Source organism: Sminthopsis crassicaudata, chromosome 1 (genome assembly GCF_048593235.1).
Source record: "Sminthopsis crassicaudata isolate SCR6 chromosome 1, ASM4859323v1, whole genome shotgun sequence".
NCBI classification, from domain to species: Eukaryota; Metazoa; Chordata; class Mammalia; order Dasyuromorphia; family Dasyuridae; genus Sminthopsis; species Sminthopsis crassicaudata.
Window position 1 is genome coordinate 238969493 of NC_133617.1, and position 19442 is coordinate 238988934.

The following is a 19442-nucleotide window of genomic DNA, read 5'->3' on the forward strand; positions in this document are numbered from 1 at the left end:
TTTTCCTTTTTAAATAAGTCTTTTGAAATGCCTAGCATAGGAATGAGGGGAGGGAACTAGGCCTTTGATTACATTGGAAAAGGGGAATTGCCTGGAGCATAGAGATATGAGTGGCTGTCCAGAATTGCACAGCTACTATGTGACACAGAAAGGACTTGAATCCTGGAGCTTCCTGCCTTCTAGGCTAACTCTCTGGCCATTAGATCATGCTGCCTCTTGCTTGAAACATAGTATATGTTTAACAAATATTTGTTGAATAGATGAGGAAGAATTTTGACCCTGATGGGTTACTAAACCAATAAGGAAGGGTTCCTATAATTTTCATGCTGAGATTAATTTTCCTTTTCTTTCCATGTCCAAATAGGCATGATTTTTTTTTTTTTTTTTTTTTTTTTTAGGAGATTGAAATCTTGTTAGAAGCCAGCTCTGGTCTTGACTTAATGCTACAACAGCTTATGAGTTCCTCTGCATGTTCCTAAAAGGGTTTCAGTAGGCCATCAGCAGTGTAGCTGGGGTTCTTGAGTCTGAAACCATTATTCTTTCCCTTTCTCAAACCATCTGTTTTTGATGTCAGCTTCTGACATGAACAACGTCATGCCTCAACTGTACCTGACTGACAGTGTTAGCATCACTTTCAGCATAAGCTTCCTCCAGGATAGAACAGCAGCAGTAGTAATAGCAGCAGCAGGTCCAGTTAAGAGCAAAGGGGAAGAACGTGGGGGTGGGCAACCAAACCTGTATTCTGGTATTTGTCCCTGGAGCTAGGATTTTCAATCACAAGAGAAAATTGTCATTTATTAAATATTTAACGGCTGCCTTGGTGTTTAGATGCTGTAATTTCTATTACAATTTTCTTTTCCTTTGATAGAGTCGTTCTAATAAAGAAGATCCAGAGCAGCTGCGATTAAAGCAGAAAGCCAAAGAGGTAAGACTTAGAGCTCACTATGCTCATTGCCTTTGTGTTTCAGAGAAGGGTGGCAGCAGTGCTAGCCTGCCAGCAATTAGGTCAGGGTTTATTTTGCTGTGGCATACCATTTGCAGAGGCCTTGGGGAAGGACAGGAACTGCCACAGGCAAGGGCAGTACTTCAAATAAGGTCAATGAATTATGAGCTTTCCTTTTAAAATTTATTTCCAAGGCTCAGGCCTGTCTAGAAATGGTTCTTTGTAAAGTATAGCAGTGCACTTGGTAGGAATATAATGTGGGATTAAAAAAAAAAGGGAAACTTTTGAGATTTAGCATCTGGGACTGTACAATAGGCTACATTTTTCCAGGGTAATTGTTCGTTTTGTAAATCTGATACTGCTTATAATTCTTTGGCTGGGAGGCGGTACTGGGATTTAGTTTTAAATGGAAAATGCCTCTGGCTTTTAATTTTCTGGGCCCAGCAGTTTTCTGTTCTGGAATGGAGCCCTTGTTTCACACAGTTCATGTTTAGCTGCAGGGGTTTTAGTTTATAGCTTAGACTGGTTAAGCTTTTACTCCCAGAGGCCTCTGCATAGCAACTGTAGAAATCAACAAATAAGTTCATTTATGTCTGCAGCCTCCTCTCAGTAGCTGACTTTTTACATTTCCCAATATCCATTTCCTGACTTTTCTAGCCTCAGAGAAAAAAGCTCCACTAATTGGAGCTTATTTTAATTGAGCCTTAATATTGGATCTCACTGGAGTTGCCCCCAGAGCTACTGGGAACAGAATGAAATGAAAGTACCTAAGGTTGAAGATGTGGTGTGTGTATGGGGGTGTGTGTGAAATTTTTCACTTGACCTACAGATTCTTTTCCCTGCTGAATAAATCATCAAGCCTGTTCACATTTCTGATTAAGGATCTGACAGCAGACGATAATAAAGACAATTGAGGTGTGAGACGTGTGATATGGAGCTGAAGAAATTGGTTTCTATAGTTACTTGACTGATTTCATGCAATTTTTAAGGATCTTTGTGCTAAATGAGAGCGATTTTCTGAGCAACCTTTTTCCTTAACTGTGCCTCTTGAACTATGAAATTTGTTGTTGCTTAACATTGCTGCACTTGGCTCCTAGGTGCCAGCAGCAGCAGCAGGTTATTTATGAATGTTTTAAAGGCCCTTATTGTTTGGATTAATGTAGGAGCTGAGGCAAAACAAATGGAAATCTTGTAAGATATTCTTGCAATGAATTGTGTGGTGGGTTTTCTGTAAAGTAGAAGGGGAAACTATGTGAATTTGGGGGTAAAGGAATTTGGAATTGAATTACTAGAGATGATTAAGTAAGGAGCTTTTCAAGAAAGGGGAACCATGAAATAGGAGGAACACTTTATTTTAAGCTTAAAATTCCATTGACTTTACTTTTATTCCAATGCCATTTTTACTTGAACAATGTTATTTAAGTCATGGTGACTTTATTTTGGGACTACCTCCCTACTATAGTCTTAAATTGAATTTATACTTTTAAAATTTAGGTTAAAGTTTGTCTTTCCTTGCCTTCTTCATTTCTAGAAAATGACAAATTGATTACTTCTTATCCTTAAAGATCTCATTGCCTCTACTGTTTGCATAAGCACCTATATATTTTAGATTAATTATTTCCCTTTGAGTTTTTAATGTACCAGGTGTAATGGCATTGAGAAAATAATTTTTAAAATATCCTCAGTCGATAGAAGGTATTAGACCTTCTATTTTTCCGAGAGTAAATAACATCCTAAAAATATTGTACATGGCATATATTCATTATATAGAAATAATGCACAAATAAGCATATTAGAAAAGTACAAAAAAGATAGCTTTGTGAGGCCTGATATAATTCTTACTAACTGGGAATGAACTGAGAAAGTAGCATTTTATTTGGTCTTTGCAAAAATGGGAAGAAATTCAAACAGAGAGGCACACAGATGAGAAAGACTGGGGTAGAGGCAGATAATAATCTATTTGAAGCTAATTTTTGTTGTTGTCCCCTCCAAGTTTTTGAATACCAGGACATACTCAGTAAAGGATATCTCTTGTTCTCAAGAGGTACAAAGGATGACTTATTGAGTCTTTTGTGACGAGGTGGTGTTTTTATTTTTTAAAAGTAGCTGTTTGGGATGACAGTGTTGGAATAGAATTAATGGTAACAGTAACATTACATTGGATTCAGCTTTGGAAAAGTTTGGAGAATTTATGTAACAATTCTTAGAACTCCCAGCAAGTTTGGTAGAATCTTTCCCTTTATATGTTACCTTTGAATGTTACTTTATAACTTAGCCTTTTGTCCTAGAAAAAAAATGAATAACCTCTTTAAAAACCTGACTTTATAATTATACTTCATTGATTAAAGATCTTCTTTTTTTTTTTTTTTTTTTTTTTTTTTTTTTTTGTCATGTACCTTAATGCTTGATTATTCTTCCTATGCATTTTTTGAAGCAATTCACCATTTTCTTTTTTGGGAGAGTGGAAACTAGGTTGGTGGTGATTAGTTTTTTTTATAAGGATAAATTGTACTAAATTGTGAGAGCTTTTCTTTTCCATTGACTATACAAATTTATCATCACACATTCTTTTTTTTTTTTTTTCTTTCTAGATTTCTTCTAGGTTTGCCTCTAGCTAGTCCTTGTTCCATTGAAGTATTTCATGCCACATACTATTCTTATTGACCTTGTAGGTTGCCCTTTTGTTTGAAAATGTTCTTGTAGTCTGACTATATTGTCTGTGGGTGTCCCTGTAGTTTAGCTGTTATATTTCAGACTTCATTGGTGACCTTTTTTTGGGGGGAGGGGTATTTTGTTTTGTTTTATTGGTGCAATTTTGCTTGTTATCCTTAACATTTCCTTAAAATTTCAAGTGGTTGTCACCTCTTTTTCTATCCCAACTCACTGTTGAAAAAATCTTTTTTTAGGTAAAGATTTTTTCAACAGTGAGTTGGGATACAAAAAGAGACAGTCTATAGTACAGTTTCCTTGAATGTTTCCCTAAAACATAAGGGCTGACACCCCACTAGGACCTCTTATTTGCACAAAGTTTTAAATAGATCTACTAATTGCCAGATTCTGTTTTCAGAAGAGTCACATCAGCATTCAGTGCAGCTATAGGCGTATTTGATGTTAATCTTGGATACACAGTGCACATCTAACTCTCAATATTTTCCCCTCTTGTTCTATATACACTTCCAGAATTTGGGGGTGCATGCCATCTGGCCCTGGAGTTCAGACATTCAAATTTCTTAGTCATGTGTTATATTGTGAATCCCTATTTCTCTTTGGATTTTTTCTTCCTCCCCTAGGAAATATGTTTTGCATCTGTGCATACTGAGACAGTGAATTAATCTAATAACCATATATCGATGCCCAGTATTCCCATTTCCATGAAATGTCAGAGTTAAGAATGAAGAAAGAATGCATATCAAGTATTTAAAGCAGTTAGGAAATAAGAAACTTTGCTCTGAAATATTGGGGGTGAGTCTTAATCTACAAAAAAGATGCTGTATGAAAAGTTAAATAATGTAAACCATGAGACAACATGGGATATAAAGTAATAGAAAAGCCTTAAATAATAAATAAAAGTATTGGACCATAAGGCCAGGAACAGAGGCAAAGACCTAGGAAAGAAAGGGAAGAGTATATATTTTTAAGATGAGATTAGAAAAGATAAAGTCAATGAAACATTGTTAGTTTAATAGGCCAGCTATTAAATTGTAACAATCTGTGTTTAAACTCTACACTAGTTTTGAGTGGGCCTAAAGCCATGGAACACTGAAGAGGGCAAAATGAAATTTTTCATTAAAAACTAAATTCTAGCACTCAAATTTAATGCACTATGGAGAGGAGAGATTCTTGAGACCACAGGCTATAAAAAGGATATGTCTGTAGTAGAACAGAGATGAAAAGGTTTCAAAACACTGATCTTCTGAAAGAAGAAAGTAGGGAGGGGCTTTAATCTTTTTTCCCCCCTCCTTCAAAAGTACTGAGGATGAGATAAAGAAAAATACGGTCATGTGGGATCTTGGTTCATTTATCATTCTTAATTAGGCAAGTGCTGCTTAATAACTGACCACCAAACAGACTTTTGCATTAAGCTTAAAACAGCAAAACCAGGATACTTCAAATTTCAGTGTTTGTAGCCTACCTGATAATAAGCAGTTGATACTCGAGTTCTCTAAATATTAATGAAGAGTTTCAGAGGCTAATTAATTTCATTTAATCTTATTTGGAGACTTGACACATAATGGAGGCTTGATTTGGCTATACCTCCTGTTTAGCTGAGTTAATGCTTCATGAAAAAGAAGATAACCACATTTCATTTGGGACTTTCATACTTCTTGCAATAGTAGGCTCAAAGTATTCCTAAATGTAATGATAAGTTTCCCCCTAGTGTAGATGATCAGGGATCAAGATTCTTTTGATATTTTTATTCTAGGGAAGGCAGTGGGGTATAGGGGGTAAATGGGTAGGAGAATCAGTAGGAAGAAATACCAGTTGTTATAATTACAATAATAAGAGAGGTTTTTTTGTTGTTGTTGTTGTTGTTGTTTTTTTTTTTTTTTTTTTTTTTTTTTTTTTTGCTAAACCCATAGGTTTATGTTTGAAATTATTCTTCACAGGAATAACACAGGAAAGGGAAAGCGTGTGCATATGTATATTCTAAGTGAGGGAGCTGAAGAAAAATAGTGTCTGAAGCTATATTTGGAATGAATGAAATCACACTAGTTTTAGGGAAAGGGAGAGGGGGAATGTGCATCAACATTGTGGCGTACACCTTTCAGTAGATAGGCAGAGTGAAGGAACATTTTTTGAACTGAGGAAGCGGGCTAAAGGGACAGCCTTGATGAAGTAACATCACTACTGTCATGTTCAGTCTCCAGAAGTTCAGAAAACTCAAGATTTCATTCCCAGTGGCCTTCTGTCATGGGAATTTACTTTTCTTTCTTTGTGGAAATCATTAGGCTATGAATTGGTTGAGTATAAAGAATTTGTCTAATGATTAATTTTGAGAGTTCAAAGATAATTTCTGGTTACATATAGGTTTTCAATGAATTTTTTTGAGAGGGTGTAGATAGTGACTTTCTGTAACTTATTTGTATAAGTTTAAATTTTTTTAATTTAAGGTTAGTCAATCATTATGATTTTCTAGTATAAATTATGTAGTTTCAGTTAAGACAGTTTAATGTTACAAACTTATTTACAATAAATATGGGATTTTAAACTAAAGAAGGGATAAATTAATGCAAATAGTGAGGTAATATTTCAGTGTAATGATTGTTTAGTTCATAGCAAGGATCATGTCTGTGTTTATGAAGGTGAGGATATGATCAGATCTCTTCCGTCTTTGTTTTGAGATCAACTTCATAATTATCCTTCCCTGAGCATAGGAATAACAGTGCATGAGCTTACGTGTATTTGTTGTCATTTTTTATTCATTTCCACAAGAATATATGTTTTGTGGCCAACTACTAGGTTCTAATGAAGATGCCATGTGGGTATTGTTGGTCCTTGAGGCAGGCTTCCTTATAGGAAGTGGATAAATCTTTCAGGCTTGCATAATCTCATGCACTAGCCTCAAAGTGTATAATGCAGTTCTAATCATCCATTCCATTTCTTTTATATTCCCCTCTAAAGAGCTGCCTTTGATCTATTTTGACCTTTTAATTGGTGGAAAGGTATGGTAATGATTTACTTTCTTGCTTCTAGATTTATCATTTAGGGATTGTTTTGTTTTTGCTTTTGCTTTTTTGGCCTTTTGGTTTAGGCCTTGCTTTTAAGATGGGACCTTGGTATACAGCCTAGGCTTTTGTAGCTTGGGCAGAACTCTCCTTTGTAGAAATATTTTTAAGTAAATTAAAGTCAAAACTTGAATGATGTAGGTCCCTTTCCCTTACTGGTAGATTGGGAAACAAATGTCTCAAAATGGTTTTGTATCAGACATTCCAGAACCACCTTAAATGTGAAGAGTCTGCATATAAGTACTTAAAAGAATCTTTAAAATGTGGTGGAAAAGGGAGAAAGGAAGGATTTTCTTGAGCAGGGTGTTCAACTATAGTTACCGATGAGTTGTATTCACTCTGAAATCCAGAGTTTAATTAATATTATTACTTTTTAGACTTTAATACTGACTTTTTTATTTAATTTCTCATTCACAGAGTGAAATACTTTTCCCATTGTTTTTCTGGTGTGGATTTGACCCCGAGTTCTTTTTTTTCTTTTAAAATTTATTTATCTATCTATCTATCTATTTATTTATTTGCAAAGCATATGCATGAGTAATTTTTCCAACATTGACCCTTGCAAAACCTTTTGTTCCAAATTTTCTCCTTCTACCCCCCCCCCCCCCCACTCCTCCCCTAGCTGGCAGGTAGTCCAATACATGTTAAATATGTTGAAATACATGTTAAATCCAATATATGTATACATATTTATACAATCATCTTGCTGCACAATAAAAATCAGATCAAGAAGGAAGGAAAAGAAAAACTTTGGGGGGGAAAAAAACAAAATGCAAGCAAATAACAGAGAGTGAGAATGCTATATTGTGTTCCACACTCTGTTCCCATGGTTCTTTCTCTGGGTGTGGATGGCTTTCTTCATCACTGAACAAGTGGAACTGGTTTGAATACTCTCATTGTTGAAGAGAGCCATGGCCATCAGAATTGATCTTTGTAATAGGCTTCTTATTGCCGTGTATAATGATCTCTTGGTCCTGCTCATTTCACTTAGCATCAGTTTGTGAAAGTCTCTCCAGGCCTCTCTGAAATCATCCTGCTGGTCATTTCTTACAGAACATTAATATTCCATTACTTCACATACCATAATTTATTAAACCATTCTCCAATTGATGGGCATCCACCCAGTTTCCAATTTCTTGCCACTACAAGAGGGGCTGCCACAAACATTTTTGCACATATGGGTCCCTTTCCCTCCTTTAAGATCTCTTTGGGATATAAGCCCAGTAGAAACACTGCTGGGTCAAAGAGTATGCAGAGTTTGATAACTTTTTGGTATAGTTTCAAATTGCTCTCCAGAATGGTTGGATCCATTCACCATTTCATGTATCAGTGTCCCAGTTTTCCTCCATGTCTTCCAACATTTGTCGTTATCTTTTCCTGTCATCTTAGCCAATCTGACAGGTGTGTATTGGTATCTTTGAGTTGTCTTAATTTGAATTTCTCTGATCAATAGTGATTTGCAGCACCTTTTCATGTGACTACTTATCTTTTGACCATTTATCAATTGGAGAATGGCTTGAACTATTATAAATTTGATTCAATTCTCTATATATTTTAGAAATGAGGCCATTATGAGATCCTATAATCTGTTTTTTCCTAGTTTATTGCTTCCCTTCTAATCTTGTGCGCATTAATTTTGTTTGTACTTTTAATATATCAAAATTATCTATTTTGTGATCAAAAATGGTCTCTAGTTCTTCTTTGGTCACATTCTTTCCTCCACAAATCTGAGAGGTAAACTGTCCTGCATTCTTCTAATTTGTTTATGATATTCTTTATGTCTAGATCATGAACCCATTTCAATCTTATCTTGGTATATGGTATTAGGTATGGGGCTGTGCCTACTTTCTGCCATGCTAGTTTCCAATTTTCTCAGCAGTTTTTGTCAAATAGTGAATTCTTATCCCAAAAGCTGGGGCCTTTAAGGTTGTCAAATATTAGATTGCTATTGTCATTGATTATTTTGTTCTGTGAACCTAAACTATTCCACTGATCAACTTCTCTATTTCTTAACCAGTACCAAATAGTTTTGATGAATGCTGCTCTATAATATAGTTTTAGATATGGTACAGACAGGTAGGCCACCTTCATTTGCTTGTCTCTTCATTAATTCCTTTGAAATTTTTGACCTTTTGTTCTTCCAGATTAATTTTGTTGTTATTTTTTTCTAGGTAAAATAGTTTCTTGCCCAGAAAAGAAGCAAAGTTTTATTGTCTCTTTAAAGAATTGCTAAACTAAATTCAGAGAAAACCATCACTAGATTGGTTGTAGGGTGTAGATTTTTCAGCCAGAACTCTTGAAAATTGTTTACAAAGTTATATAAAGGTTGTGATCTTTGTTGATAGAGTAATCAAATGATTACTGATGAAATGAAACTGGAGTCAAGCAAATTATTCATTATGAAAGTTTTTTTTTTTTTTTTTTTTTTTTAAGACTTACTACGTCTCTTAATACTTGGATTATGTACCATATTCTTACAATATAATGGGGTTTGAGGTGAGGTCTGGTTATAATTTTGTTTTAATTAAATCAGAATTCTACTCTAATACTGTTTCATCATATTGTCAAAGCATTTGCCAGCTTTCCAAAAAGGCTTTAGGTACAGGTTTAGATTGGTGATGGACTTGGTCTATCATCTCTGTCCTAACTAATTTTGGAGAACTCATCACCAAAAGATTGGCTACTGAGTCTGACTTTTATTTTTAGTTGTAGCAACTTGGATTTGTTGTCTGCTAAGACAAACATAATTGCATTCCATATGGGCCAACAGAATAGCCACAATGTCAAAACTATTGTTTTTTTGAAATGTATAGATGAATATTGAATGATCATTTTTTTTGTGTTGAAGACAGACTTGTGTGATTCCAGTAACTTTGTTTTCCCATCTTTTTCTTCCTTTTTATTTTAATATTTTATTGATGCTTTTTAAAAAATTAGTTCTAGCAAATTTTTCCCCTCTTTTATAAAATCCTTTCTTAAACAATTAAGCAGAGAAATCATTATTGTTAACTGTGGCTAAAAATGTATTTAACAATCTGTATACACAATTTCCCACATCTTTGAGAGGAGGGAAACACATTGTCAGTTCTCAGGAACATTTCTCACTATGCTTTTTTTTTTTTTTTCTCTGCCAGTAAATAAATTGTAATTTAAAAAAAATCACAGTATTTAATGCAACTTCATTTATTGAAGAGTGAAAATTTTATGGCATTGTTCAATCTTAATTCTGATGTTACCCACCTTGACCTACAATACAAATGAATCCTTTTGGGGGGGGAGGGGAGAAGTAACTTGGCTAGTTTTTTTTTTCTTAGCTATGCATATTTGTTAAAGATTTTGTTAATTTTGCTTATATATATTCTGATATCTTTTGTGTTGCTTTTATGTTATTGTAATCATTATATATACTCTTTTTTTTGCATTCTTTACATGGCTTAATTCATACATATCTACGTCCTTCTGAGTTCTTATATTTATTTTTCTATTTTATCTCCTTTATACAAAGAGAATATGCCTTTCTCGTTGAACCTTCTGTCAGCTTCATAACTGATGATTCATTGCTTCTAATTGGGTATACCCAACTAAAAGTTAGGTCTAGGAGAGGCCATCATGTCACATATTCCAATTGTATTTGACTTACTTCTTCTAAAAGATCAGTTATTATTTCTATGGTTCTTTTAAAACTAATTTTCATTTTTTCCTTATCCTTAGTTGTCTTTGAAAGATATTAATCTTTTTCATTCAGAATTTCCTCCATAGAGCTTAACTTTCAAAGCTTTGTATACTTTCTAAACCAAACCACTTTGCACCATTAAGCCATAGATCAAAACCGTAAATTTTTATTTAAAAAGTAGGAATCCAGTGCAAATCCTAGAATAGCAGACATGGAATATACTCTATTGTTATTGTCCCAGTTATTTTTGGCTAAAGAACTACATTTCTAGAGCATTGATTTTAATTTCTTTGTGTCTATCTTTGGAATTATACTTTAAAGAATTGCCTATAGCAATGAAAAGTGACTTGCCAGAGGCTATATAATCTATGTGTGTCAGAGGTCTTCTTGACTCTAAAGCTATTTCTCAATTCATTGTGATAAAATATGCCTCTCAATATATAATATTCCTCCTCCTACTATGCAGTACTTAATGAACACTATTCTTCTTGGTTAGCCCCAGCAAATCTTACGTAAAAAATACATAGAGAAAATTGTGATCTTTGTTGGTGGAGGGTGCATCCACACTGATGAAATGATGGATCCTGGAAGTCTATAGCATACATACCACTATCCATTGAGCAGTGTATGTGCAATTGAGCTGACCTTAAGTTTTGCTGAGTAGTGAGTGGTAAGAGTCAGTCACTGAATATATTTTACTAGGAACCAGTTGTAAGAACTCTGGTTACAATACATTAAAACTGAAGTTTGATAGGACTCTTATTATTTTAGCTTGAGGAATCAAAAAGAGAGCTAGCTGTTAAAGATACTGATATGTGAGAATGGCCCAGCAAATGAAATTCCCTTTCCCCAGGGAAGCCTGTAGCTCTGTTTCTACTGAAGTGAACTTACTTGTTTAAATTGTCACCTTCACTCACTGTTGATATTAGAAGTACCTGAATACCCTTTTTTCTTTGCAGTTAAAATTACTGAATTTAAATAAAAAATCTTTCTGCTTCAAGAGGTATGTTTATATGTGGTAAAAATTTTGCAGTTGGTTATTTTTGAGACTTTCTCAGAGGTTTGGATTTAATATACCAGCCAAAACAGTGGTCCATTACCCATTCTTTTGGGGTTGTGAACTTTGTAGAAATGTTGAGCATGAAACATCAGAAAGCTAAGAAAAGTATAATTTGCCCATACCTTGAGAAAAATAATTCACTAGGTAAAATATGAAGTAAAGAACAGAGGTCAATTTTAAAACCTTTCATTTTTGTATGATTACAGCTATATTGCAAATGCCATTTCTCTATAGGAAAGGACTTAAAACATACCTTGCGTTTTGATTTCTGCTTCAGGTCAGATTAACTAAAATGGTTATTTTGTCACATAGAAGTTTCTGGCTGTGGCAACATCAGACTTTTAAAACCAATTTTTTTTATTATTATTATTATTAAAAAGGCCAGCAGCAACAAAGAGTATTTTACAGCTTCTGAGACATTTTCTTACCAATTTGACTCTCCTACCCTCCCTCCCCCCAACATACACATACTTTCCCACTAGATAGAATGTGTTTTTTGTTGTTGTTTGTTTGTTTTTAAGAAATCTATCATAGCTTTTGGAGCAAGTGGAAGATGATATACTTTCTTTTCTAGTTCTTGTTTGTGGACTGATCTTGTACCTAAGATTTGGGGGGTATTATGAGAAAATAAAAAGGTAGCTTTGAACTTTATTGTTCACTTGTTAACATTGTTATTTGCTAATTATGTATGGGGTTCTCACTGTTAGTAGGTAGTGAATGTTATATTTTGGTAAAATCAGCATGAAAATAGGGCTCAGATATTTAAGGATTTGTGATCTCATCTCTCTAAGTCACAACCCGACCAATGTGTCTCTCATCCATGTCTTTCCCATAAAGTAAAGTAAAGACCTCACAGGCAGTCTTATCAAATGTGTTGGTGGCAGTCACTCCCTTTTGATCCTAACTTCCGGCAGATACAAAGTAGCATATAGTTTGTGAAGGGGAACAAATCTTCCAAAGTCACAGAGATGGAAGATTGAATATCATATGTAAAAAGTAACAATTACTCCACTTTGGCTAGGATGTAGTCTGTGGAAGTGATGTCCACTAATCATGGAAAAAGTAAACTGATGCCTTGTCTAGAAGTTCAAGAGGTACAACTGTCAGAAACCTGGAAACATTGCTAAAGATTAGGAAGGCCTGGGCAAGAAATTGACAGTTTTAAAGGCATAGGTGGTGGTCATCATTATTGCTGATTCATGGTAGGAGCTGTAGCAGAAAATTTGTGCTAGTGTAATGATGATAATAGAGGGTGTGTGTGTGTGTGTGTGTGAGAGAGAGAGAGAGAGAGAGAGAGAGAGAGAGAGAGAGAGAGAGAGAGAGAGAGAGTGTCCTTTTGAGGTCTCTTAATATGATTTCATTTCTCAAAAGATAAAAAGTAAAAGAGGAAACTTGTCTCTAGGATTTCATTTTAATCAAGGAAGAACTTTTCTGCTAAAGTTGAGGATACTTAAAAGTAACCCACTCTACCTTAGAGTTTATGAAATATGAGGGATTTGGATTCAGTCTCCATTCAGACTTAATTCTGATATTATTCACCTTGACCCACAGTGCAGATGAATCTTTTTTTTTTTTTTTTTTTTTTTTTTTTTTTTTTTTTTTTTTCTCAGAAAGGAGGCGGGGTAGAGAGAGGAAATGTGGCCAGTGCTGGAAATTTTTTTTGCTTAGCTATGCATATTTGTTTAAAAAAAAGAGGGGGGGGTTGTTTGTTTGTTTTTAATGAGCAAAAAATCAAAGAGTCTTAACCATAAAAAGCTACTATGGTGACATGGAAGATGAGAACACAAACTCAGAAGAGGACAGTAATGACAAAAATGTCTACATGTGAAGCTTCAAAGGGGAAAGTAAGAATGAGGTTCTCTTGGAAGAGCTCAAAAAGAGTTTTTAAAAATCAAATAAGAAAGAAGAGGGGGCAGCTAGGTGGCGCAGTGGATAGAGCACCAGCCCTGAATTCAGGAGGACCTGAGTTCAAAGCTGGTCTCAGACACTTAACACTTCCTAGCTGTGTGACCCTGGGCAAGTCACTTAACCCCAGCCTCAAGAAAAAAAGAAAAAGAAAGAGAGAAGAAAAATTTGCAAAATAAATGAGAGCTATGGGGAAAAAAAAGGCAACAGCTTGGAAAAGGAATCCTATTTTGCCAGTTTGGGGGCTTGTAATTTGCCTGTGCTGGGGCTTGAGGGCCTTGTGTCTGACCCTTTCATCCAAGACAGAAGAACCTCTATTGCTGATCTGTGTGGCTAAGAACCTCTCACTAAATTGTCTGCATCATACCTGATCTGAGCTGTGCTCCCCTTTTACTCAAGTTGAGACAAACCTTTCTTGAAGTCCTTCCAATTTGGGGGGAGCTGGAAAATTGTCTTTTTTCTTTTTAGTCACTCCAGAATCTGTTTGTAGGCTTGATATTTAACATTGTTTCTGAGGGAAAGTTAGGTGAACATTTGGGCCAGCACAGCCTGAAGCCACAGGGTGCTCTGAGGAGGAGATGGAAGATAGCATGTACCTGGCAAACTGAGCCACCACCATCACCACATTGATCATCATTTTTCTTCTGACCTTGATGGTGGTGTTCCAGACCTCTGATCCCAAGAGCCTTGAGAATAGTTATGCTTCCACTCAAGTTCCCTCAGATGCTATCCTGGGAAGTAGTGCCTGTATGAGTATAGCTTGCCAGCCACTCCTGCAGGTGCTATAGCCATAACTACTGGAAATCCTGAAAAGAAAAGAAAGTTTTTGTCACCATAGTCCTTGGTATGGTCAAATAATAACATCAGAAGCTGATGACATTAATAAAGAGGCATCACCATCTGCCTAATTGTTATACCCTAAAGACCAAGGAACCTTTCTTTCTGATTTGCAACTTTTAAGTGAATGTGAGCTCCTTTAGAACAAGGAATACCTTACTTTCCTCTTTATATCCATGGTGCTTAATAGTAAAATGCTTTACATTTAATAATTGCTTCATAGATGTTTTCTTAATTATTTCATTAAGAAAACAAAAATATCAAGAAAACATTGCAGTAACAAAACTGGTTAAGTGATTAGACCCTAATAAAAGCCATTAATTGCTTAATAATCACCTTGAAAGTTGGACTCTAATGAGAGCCTCATTATCAGTCTTGTTTTCTCTCCTATCAAATTGTTAGTAAACATAAAACTGTCTAAAAGAGACAGGGTCCAAAAAAGGTCTTGACATATAAAATGGGCTATGCTCATAATGTAAAATTAATAGCAATAAATAGAAATTACACATTTTAGTTTTTAAAAAAATTTTAGCCATTAAAAAATGAGTGTCATTAAAGAGTAGAGACTTAAAGAATTCTGAGCAGGTGGAAATTCTGAAATGATCTTTTAAATACTTAGAGACATCCTGAATATCCAGAAATGATTTTTCTTCATATGTTCAAAATCATAGTTCAGTTCTAGATACTGCTTTTAGAAAGGTATAATCCATCCAGAAAAAAGGTGACTGTGAGGGACAAGGATATATCTTCTGAGGACTGGGTACAGAAACTGGGAATGTTTGGTCTGAGAACTTTTTTTTTTTTTTTTTTTTAGTGAAGCAAGTCACTGCAGATATTTTAAAGGTTATCAACTTGGTAAAAGATTTAGATTTGATACTTATTTTCAGAAGGCAGAACTAGGAAAAGTTGGGTGAATTTACAGGAGCAGATTTTGACTGTGTAAGAAACTTCCTTGCTTATAATCTGGTCATTGATCAATCAAGAGAAGTTCAGTGCTCTTTTTTTTTATATCCTCTCTTCTTCCCTTCTTTTTCTCCTCTATCCCAACTCCCACCATCATCACAAATGGTATGCTTACTAAATATAAAGCATATTCTCCTGGTAAAGGTTAGTTTAGATACATTGGTTTATCCTGTTCTCATCACTTCTGAGCTCCTTTTCTTGTATCATTTTTTTTATAGCATAGCATTTAACATCTCAACCATGATGAAGTGATGAAACAGGGTGGTAATATCTGTTTCCCAGTTTGGCTGTTTTTCCTCTTGGACTTTAATGGTACATTTCTCCCACGTTCCCCCCCCCGCCCCCCCGAATCTAGTTTTGTTCTAGTAGCTTAGCAGACATAGTTCCCTAAAAATGTCAGTTTGTAGGTGGGTATGCTGTGAATTTTTCTGTGATTGATGCTATTCAGAATAGCTATCATATATTTTTCCTGTGTTTTTTTAAGATCACAGAGATAAATAACTTGCTTTGATACAAAATGTGATCCAGAGAATACAGAAATGAATTGGTGTTTTTTGGTTTTTTAGCCATTTATTTCAGAAAAGCTTTGCTTTTGAGCTTTTTATATCTATTGTTTTGACACTTTTCCCTATTTAAATCTGAATTCAAAATTAGCAAAAACTCAGGTAAAGAACTATATTCCTATTCTTTATCCTTCTTCACCCTTTCTTATCCTCAAAGATTAAGCATGTGCTAAGGAGGGAACCTAGGAAAAATTGGGAATGTTCCCCTGATTATTTCTTTACCCTTGGTAATTTAATCTCACAAGACAGCAAGATAAGATAGTGGATAGAAAATTAGATCTAAAATCAGGAAGACTTATTTTTCTGTGGTCAAATCTGGTCTTAGAAATTTAATAGCCACGTGACCCTGGACACACTTAACCGTATTTATCTTGGTTTCTTCATCTGTAAAATGAGCTGGAAAAGGATATGGTGAACCATTCCAGTATATTGGACAATCCTAAATGGGACATAAAGAGTTGGACATGACTAAAAATGACACAGTAAAATTCCAATCTCATTTTTCTTGGGTGTTGCAGAGTACAGAATAACCTTGATGGAAGAATGCTTTAATATATTAAGATAATTGTATTGAAGTTAGGAGGGATGGATGGGAATTAAATGACATTTGCTCAGATGATTGTATTTCACATTCAATTTCCTTATATACCAGATGCAGCAGTTAGAATTGGCACAGATGCAGCAAAGAGATGCCAATATCACAGCCCTTGCAGCCATTGGACCAAGGAAGAAGAGACCACTGGACTCTGTTGGATCTGGAGTTGAGGTATTAAAATATACTGTCTTTTTAAGAAAAAAAAATAAAGGCAAAAGTGAAATGAATATATATGCAGTGCATGAGCAAACAGGTACTCAACAAATACTTTTGAATTCTGAGATACACCTTTTATTACATAATTTTTCAGGTCAGGAATTTATAGTGCTTCTTTATTGTTTACTAATTTTCAAGACTGACTTCTATATTGTATCCTTAATTTTTTTACTCATATTTATATCCAACTATTCAAAATTATTCCTAGTTTCTAGGCATACTGATCACATATTGTCTTCTTAAAACTATCTAATGAGTCTGTGTTCAAAGTATCCCCAGAACTTAAAAGAGGCATTTGTATAGGGTGCATGAAAGAACACAATATTTTTAACTTAAAAGGAACAGTTTGAATTTAAAACCATGCTAAAAGTTGATAAATGCAGTTATTGTTATATTATGCCATTTTTTCTTCACTTAATTGCTTTTAAGTCAAAAATGTCATTAAAATGTCCTTATTTTACTGTCTAAAACTTGCCACCATATTTCTTATCCTGCCTTGCCTAGCCTCAGCCTATTTCTGTTTGCTTGTTCTTTGTTAATATCCTGCTTGCCTAATTGTCCCCTTCATTTATCTGCATTTTATTTTGAATCATCTACAATTTAGAATCTTCAAAGAGTATCTCATGGTTTGTGGTCTTATATCATAAGAAGAATATTAATAATAAGAAGATAAATTTTAAAATATTACATGAGTTTCAGCCTGTTTTCCTCTCCAGGCATAGCTACAGTGCCTTTCCAAGACAAGTGTTTGCTCACGGCTTTATTTAATGATCTGTACCACATTTACTCTTTTTTTCCTTCATGGCTTATCTGATCTTTTGACTAGCTGTGGATTTTTTTTTTTTTGAGAATACTTTATTGTAATAGGTTATAGATGTTGCAATCGTATAAAACATTTTTATATTAATCATATTGGGAAAGAAAAACAGACTAAATGGGGAAGAACAACATGAAAACAAGACATTGAAATTACTATGCTGAATTTGAGTAGCATTTTCTTTGGAATTATCTTGTATCATTGTATTGCTGAGAAGAACTAAGTTATTCATAATTTTTCATGCTACTGTTACGGGTTTTTGTTTTTTACTTTGCATCAGTTCATAGTAAGTCTTGCTAGGTTATTCTAAAATCTCCCTGTTCATCAATAATGTTCTGTTACATTCATATACTGCAAATGGTTTAGTTATTCCCCATGTTGATTAGCATCCCCTCAATTTCTTTCTTTTTTTTTTTTTTTTTTTTTTTCACCACAAAAAAAGAACTGCTATAAATAATTTTATACATGTACGTCCCTTCTTTTTTTATGATCTCTTTGGGATATAGACCTAGTAGTGGTATTGCTGGATGAAAGGATATGCACAGTTTGATTGTCCTTTGGGCATAGTTCCAAATTATTGCTATAGATTTCACTGAGAAGGTTAGCCATAATATCTTGGGATAAGCAATGTCATCACAAACTGGAACACTTGGAAGACCTCACTCATGCAAAGTTTTACAGGTCATTTTTTATGACAGTGGTAAAAATATTTGGGGACCATTTCTGATTTATGTCTCTTGTTATTGACTTGGAGGAGCAATAAGGAGACTTTTCACGGTTGTGCTTATCAAGAAGTCATCTTGGTGGAGAAACAGTCTTCTAGTCTGTATTATTATTATTACTAACCAAAGGCTTTTTTGTAGTCATAAAACAATAAGCAGAATAAGGGACAGAATTCCAGTCAACTTTGAACCTGAAAGTATATTTTGTTGTAGAAGGTAGTCCTATCAGAACCTTTCTAATACTCATCTTCACAAATGAGTGGAAAAAGTTCTTATTAAGTGTTTTACTCTGTAAAAGGATTGTGCTATGGAAGACAGTCCTTTCTCTGAAGGAGTCTTAATTTGAATAGTGGGAAATAGTGGCTATCTAGGAAGGGTGTTCTGGTTTGGAAGGTCAATCAAAAAACATTTATTGTTATTCTTGGGGTGGGGATAGTGGGAGTAAGGGGGGGTAGTAGTGGTGATAGGAATAGGAGGAATGAGAAGCAGTAGTATTTATCTTGCACAATGAATAATAGAATGTCTTTATGTCTATAATAGTCTATATGGGATGACTTTGTTGGCACTCATTGTAAAAGTACATCATTATTGAAATGCTCTAAAAAATTTCTGTTGAGTTCTGTATCTGTTGTTATTGATTCTGGTTTCATGATTAAATATAGGAACCAGGTGACAGGATAGATGTTATTCTCTGGACCTGGAGTTAGATCCAAATTCAAATCCAATTTCAGATACTTAGAAGCTGTATGTGACTTAGAAGCAAGTCACTTTACCTCTGTCTGCTTCATTTGTAAAATGGGACTAATGCTAGCACCTACCTCCTAAGGTGGTTGTGACAATAAAGTGAGATAATGTTTGTATAATGCTTTGCATATCTTAAAATACTTTATAAATGCTAGCTGTTTTTGTGATTGTTATTGTATGAATGATTTCGCTTATCCAGATCATGCTAACTTTCTGTAAGTGTCTTTTCAATGTTTTATAAGTTGTCTTCTGCTGTCTACTTCTCTCAAGTTGTTTTCAAACCATTGCTTGTATTATCCTTGTCTACCACATTTCTCTACTTGTTAGTAGATCATGTTTTTTCTGGCTAAGATAATATATTTGAAATATCTAGGTAATATAGTCTAAAACAATTTATAAAGCTTACAACAATTTATAAATGCAAGCTATTGATTAGTAATCTTAGGTGGGGAATTGGAGGAAGGGTATAGAGAAACAAGCATTTATATAGTGCTTTATTATGTGTTGGGCAAAGTGCTAAGCACTTTAAAGATATTATTTTATTTGTTCCTTAGAACAGCCCTGTGAGATAGGTGCTGTTATTATCCCCATTTTACAATTGAGAAAACTGAGTGAACAAGAGAGGTTTTTTTGCCTTTTTTTTTTTTTTTTTTTTTTTTTTTTTTTTTTTAATAAAGT

General features: G+C 34.5%; 1 protein-coding gene across 2 annotated transcripts in view; it reads left to right on the forward strand.

Moving 5' to 3' along the window:
- Positions 1 to 19442, forward strand: part of TAF4B (TATA-box binding protein associated factor 4b) — a 157546-nt gene that overhangs the window by 87270 nt on the left and 50834 nt on the right. For both annotated transcript variants that reach the window (XM_074276957.1, XM_074276965.1), the window contains exons 13-14: positions 869 to 925; positions 16323 to 16436. In XM_074276957.1, coding sequence (XP_074133058.1) covers positions 869 to 925; positions 16323 to 16436 — 171 coding nt within the window. The remainder of the gene's footprint in view (positions 1 to 868; positions 926 to 16322; positions 16437 to 19442) is intronic.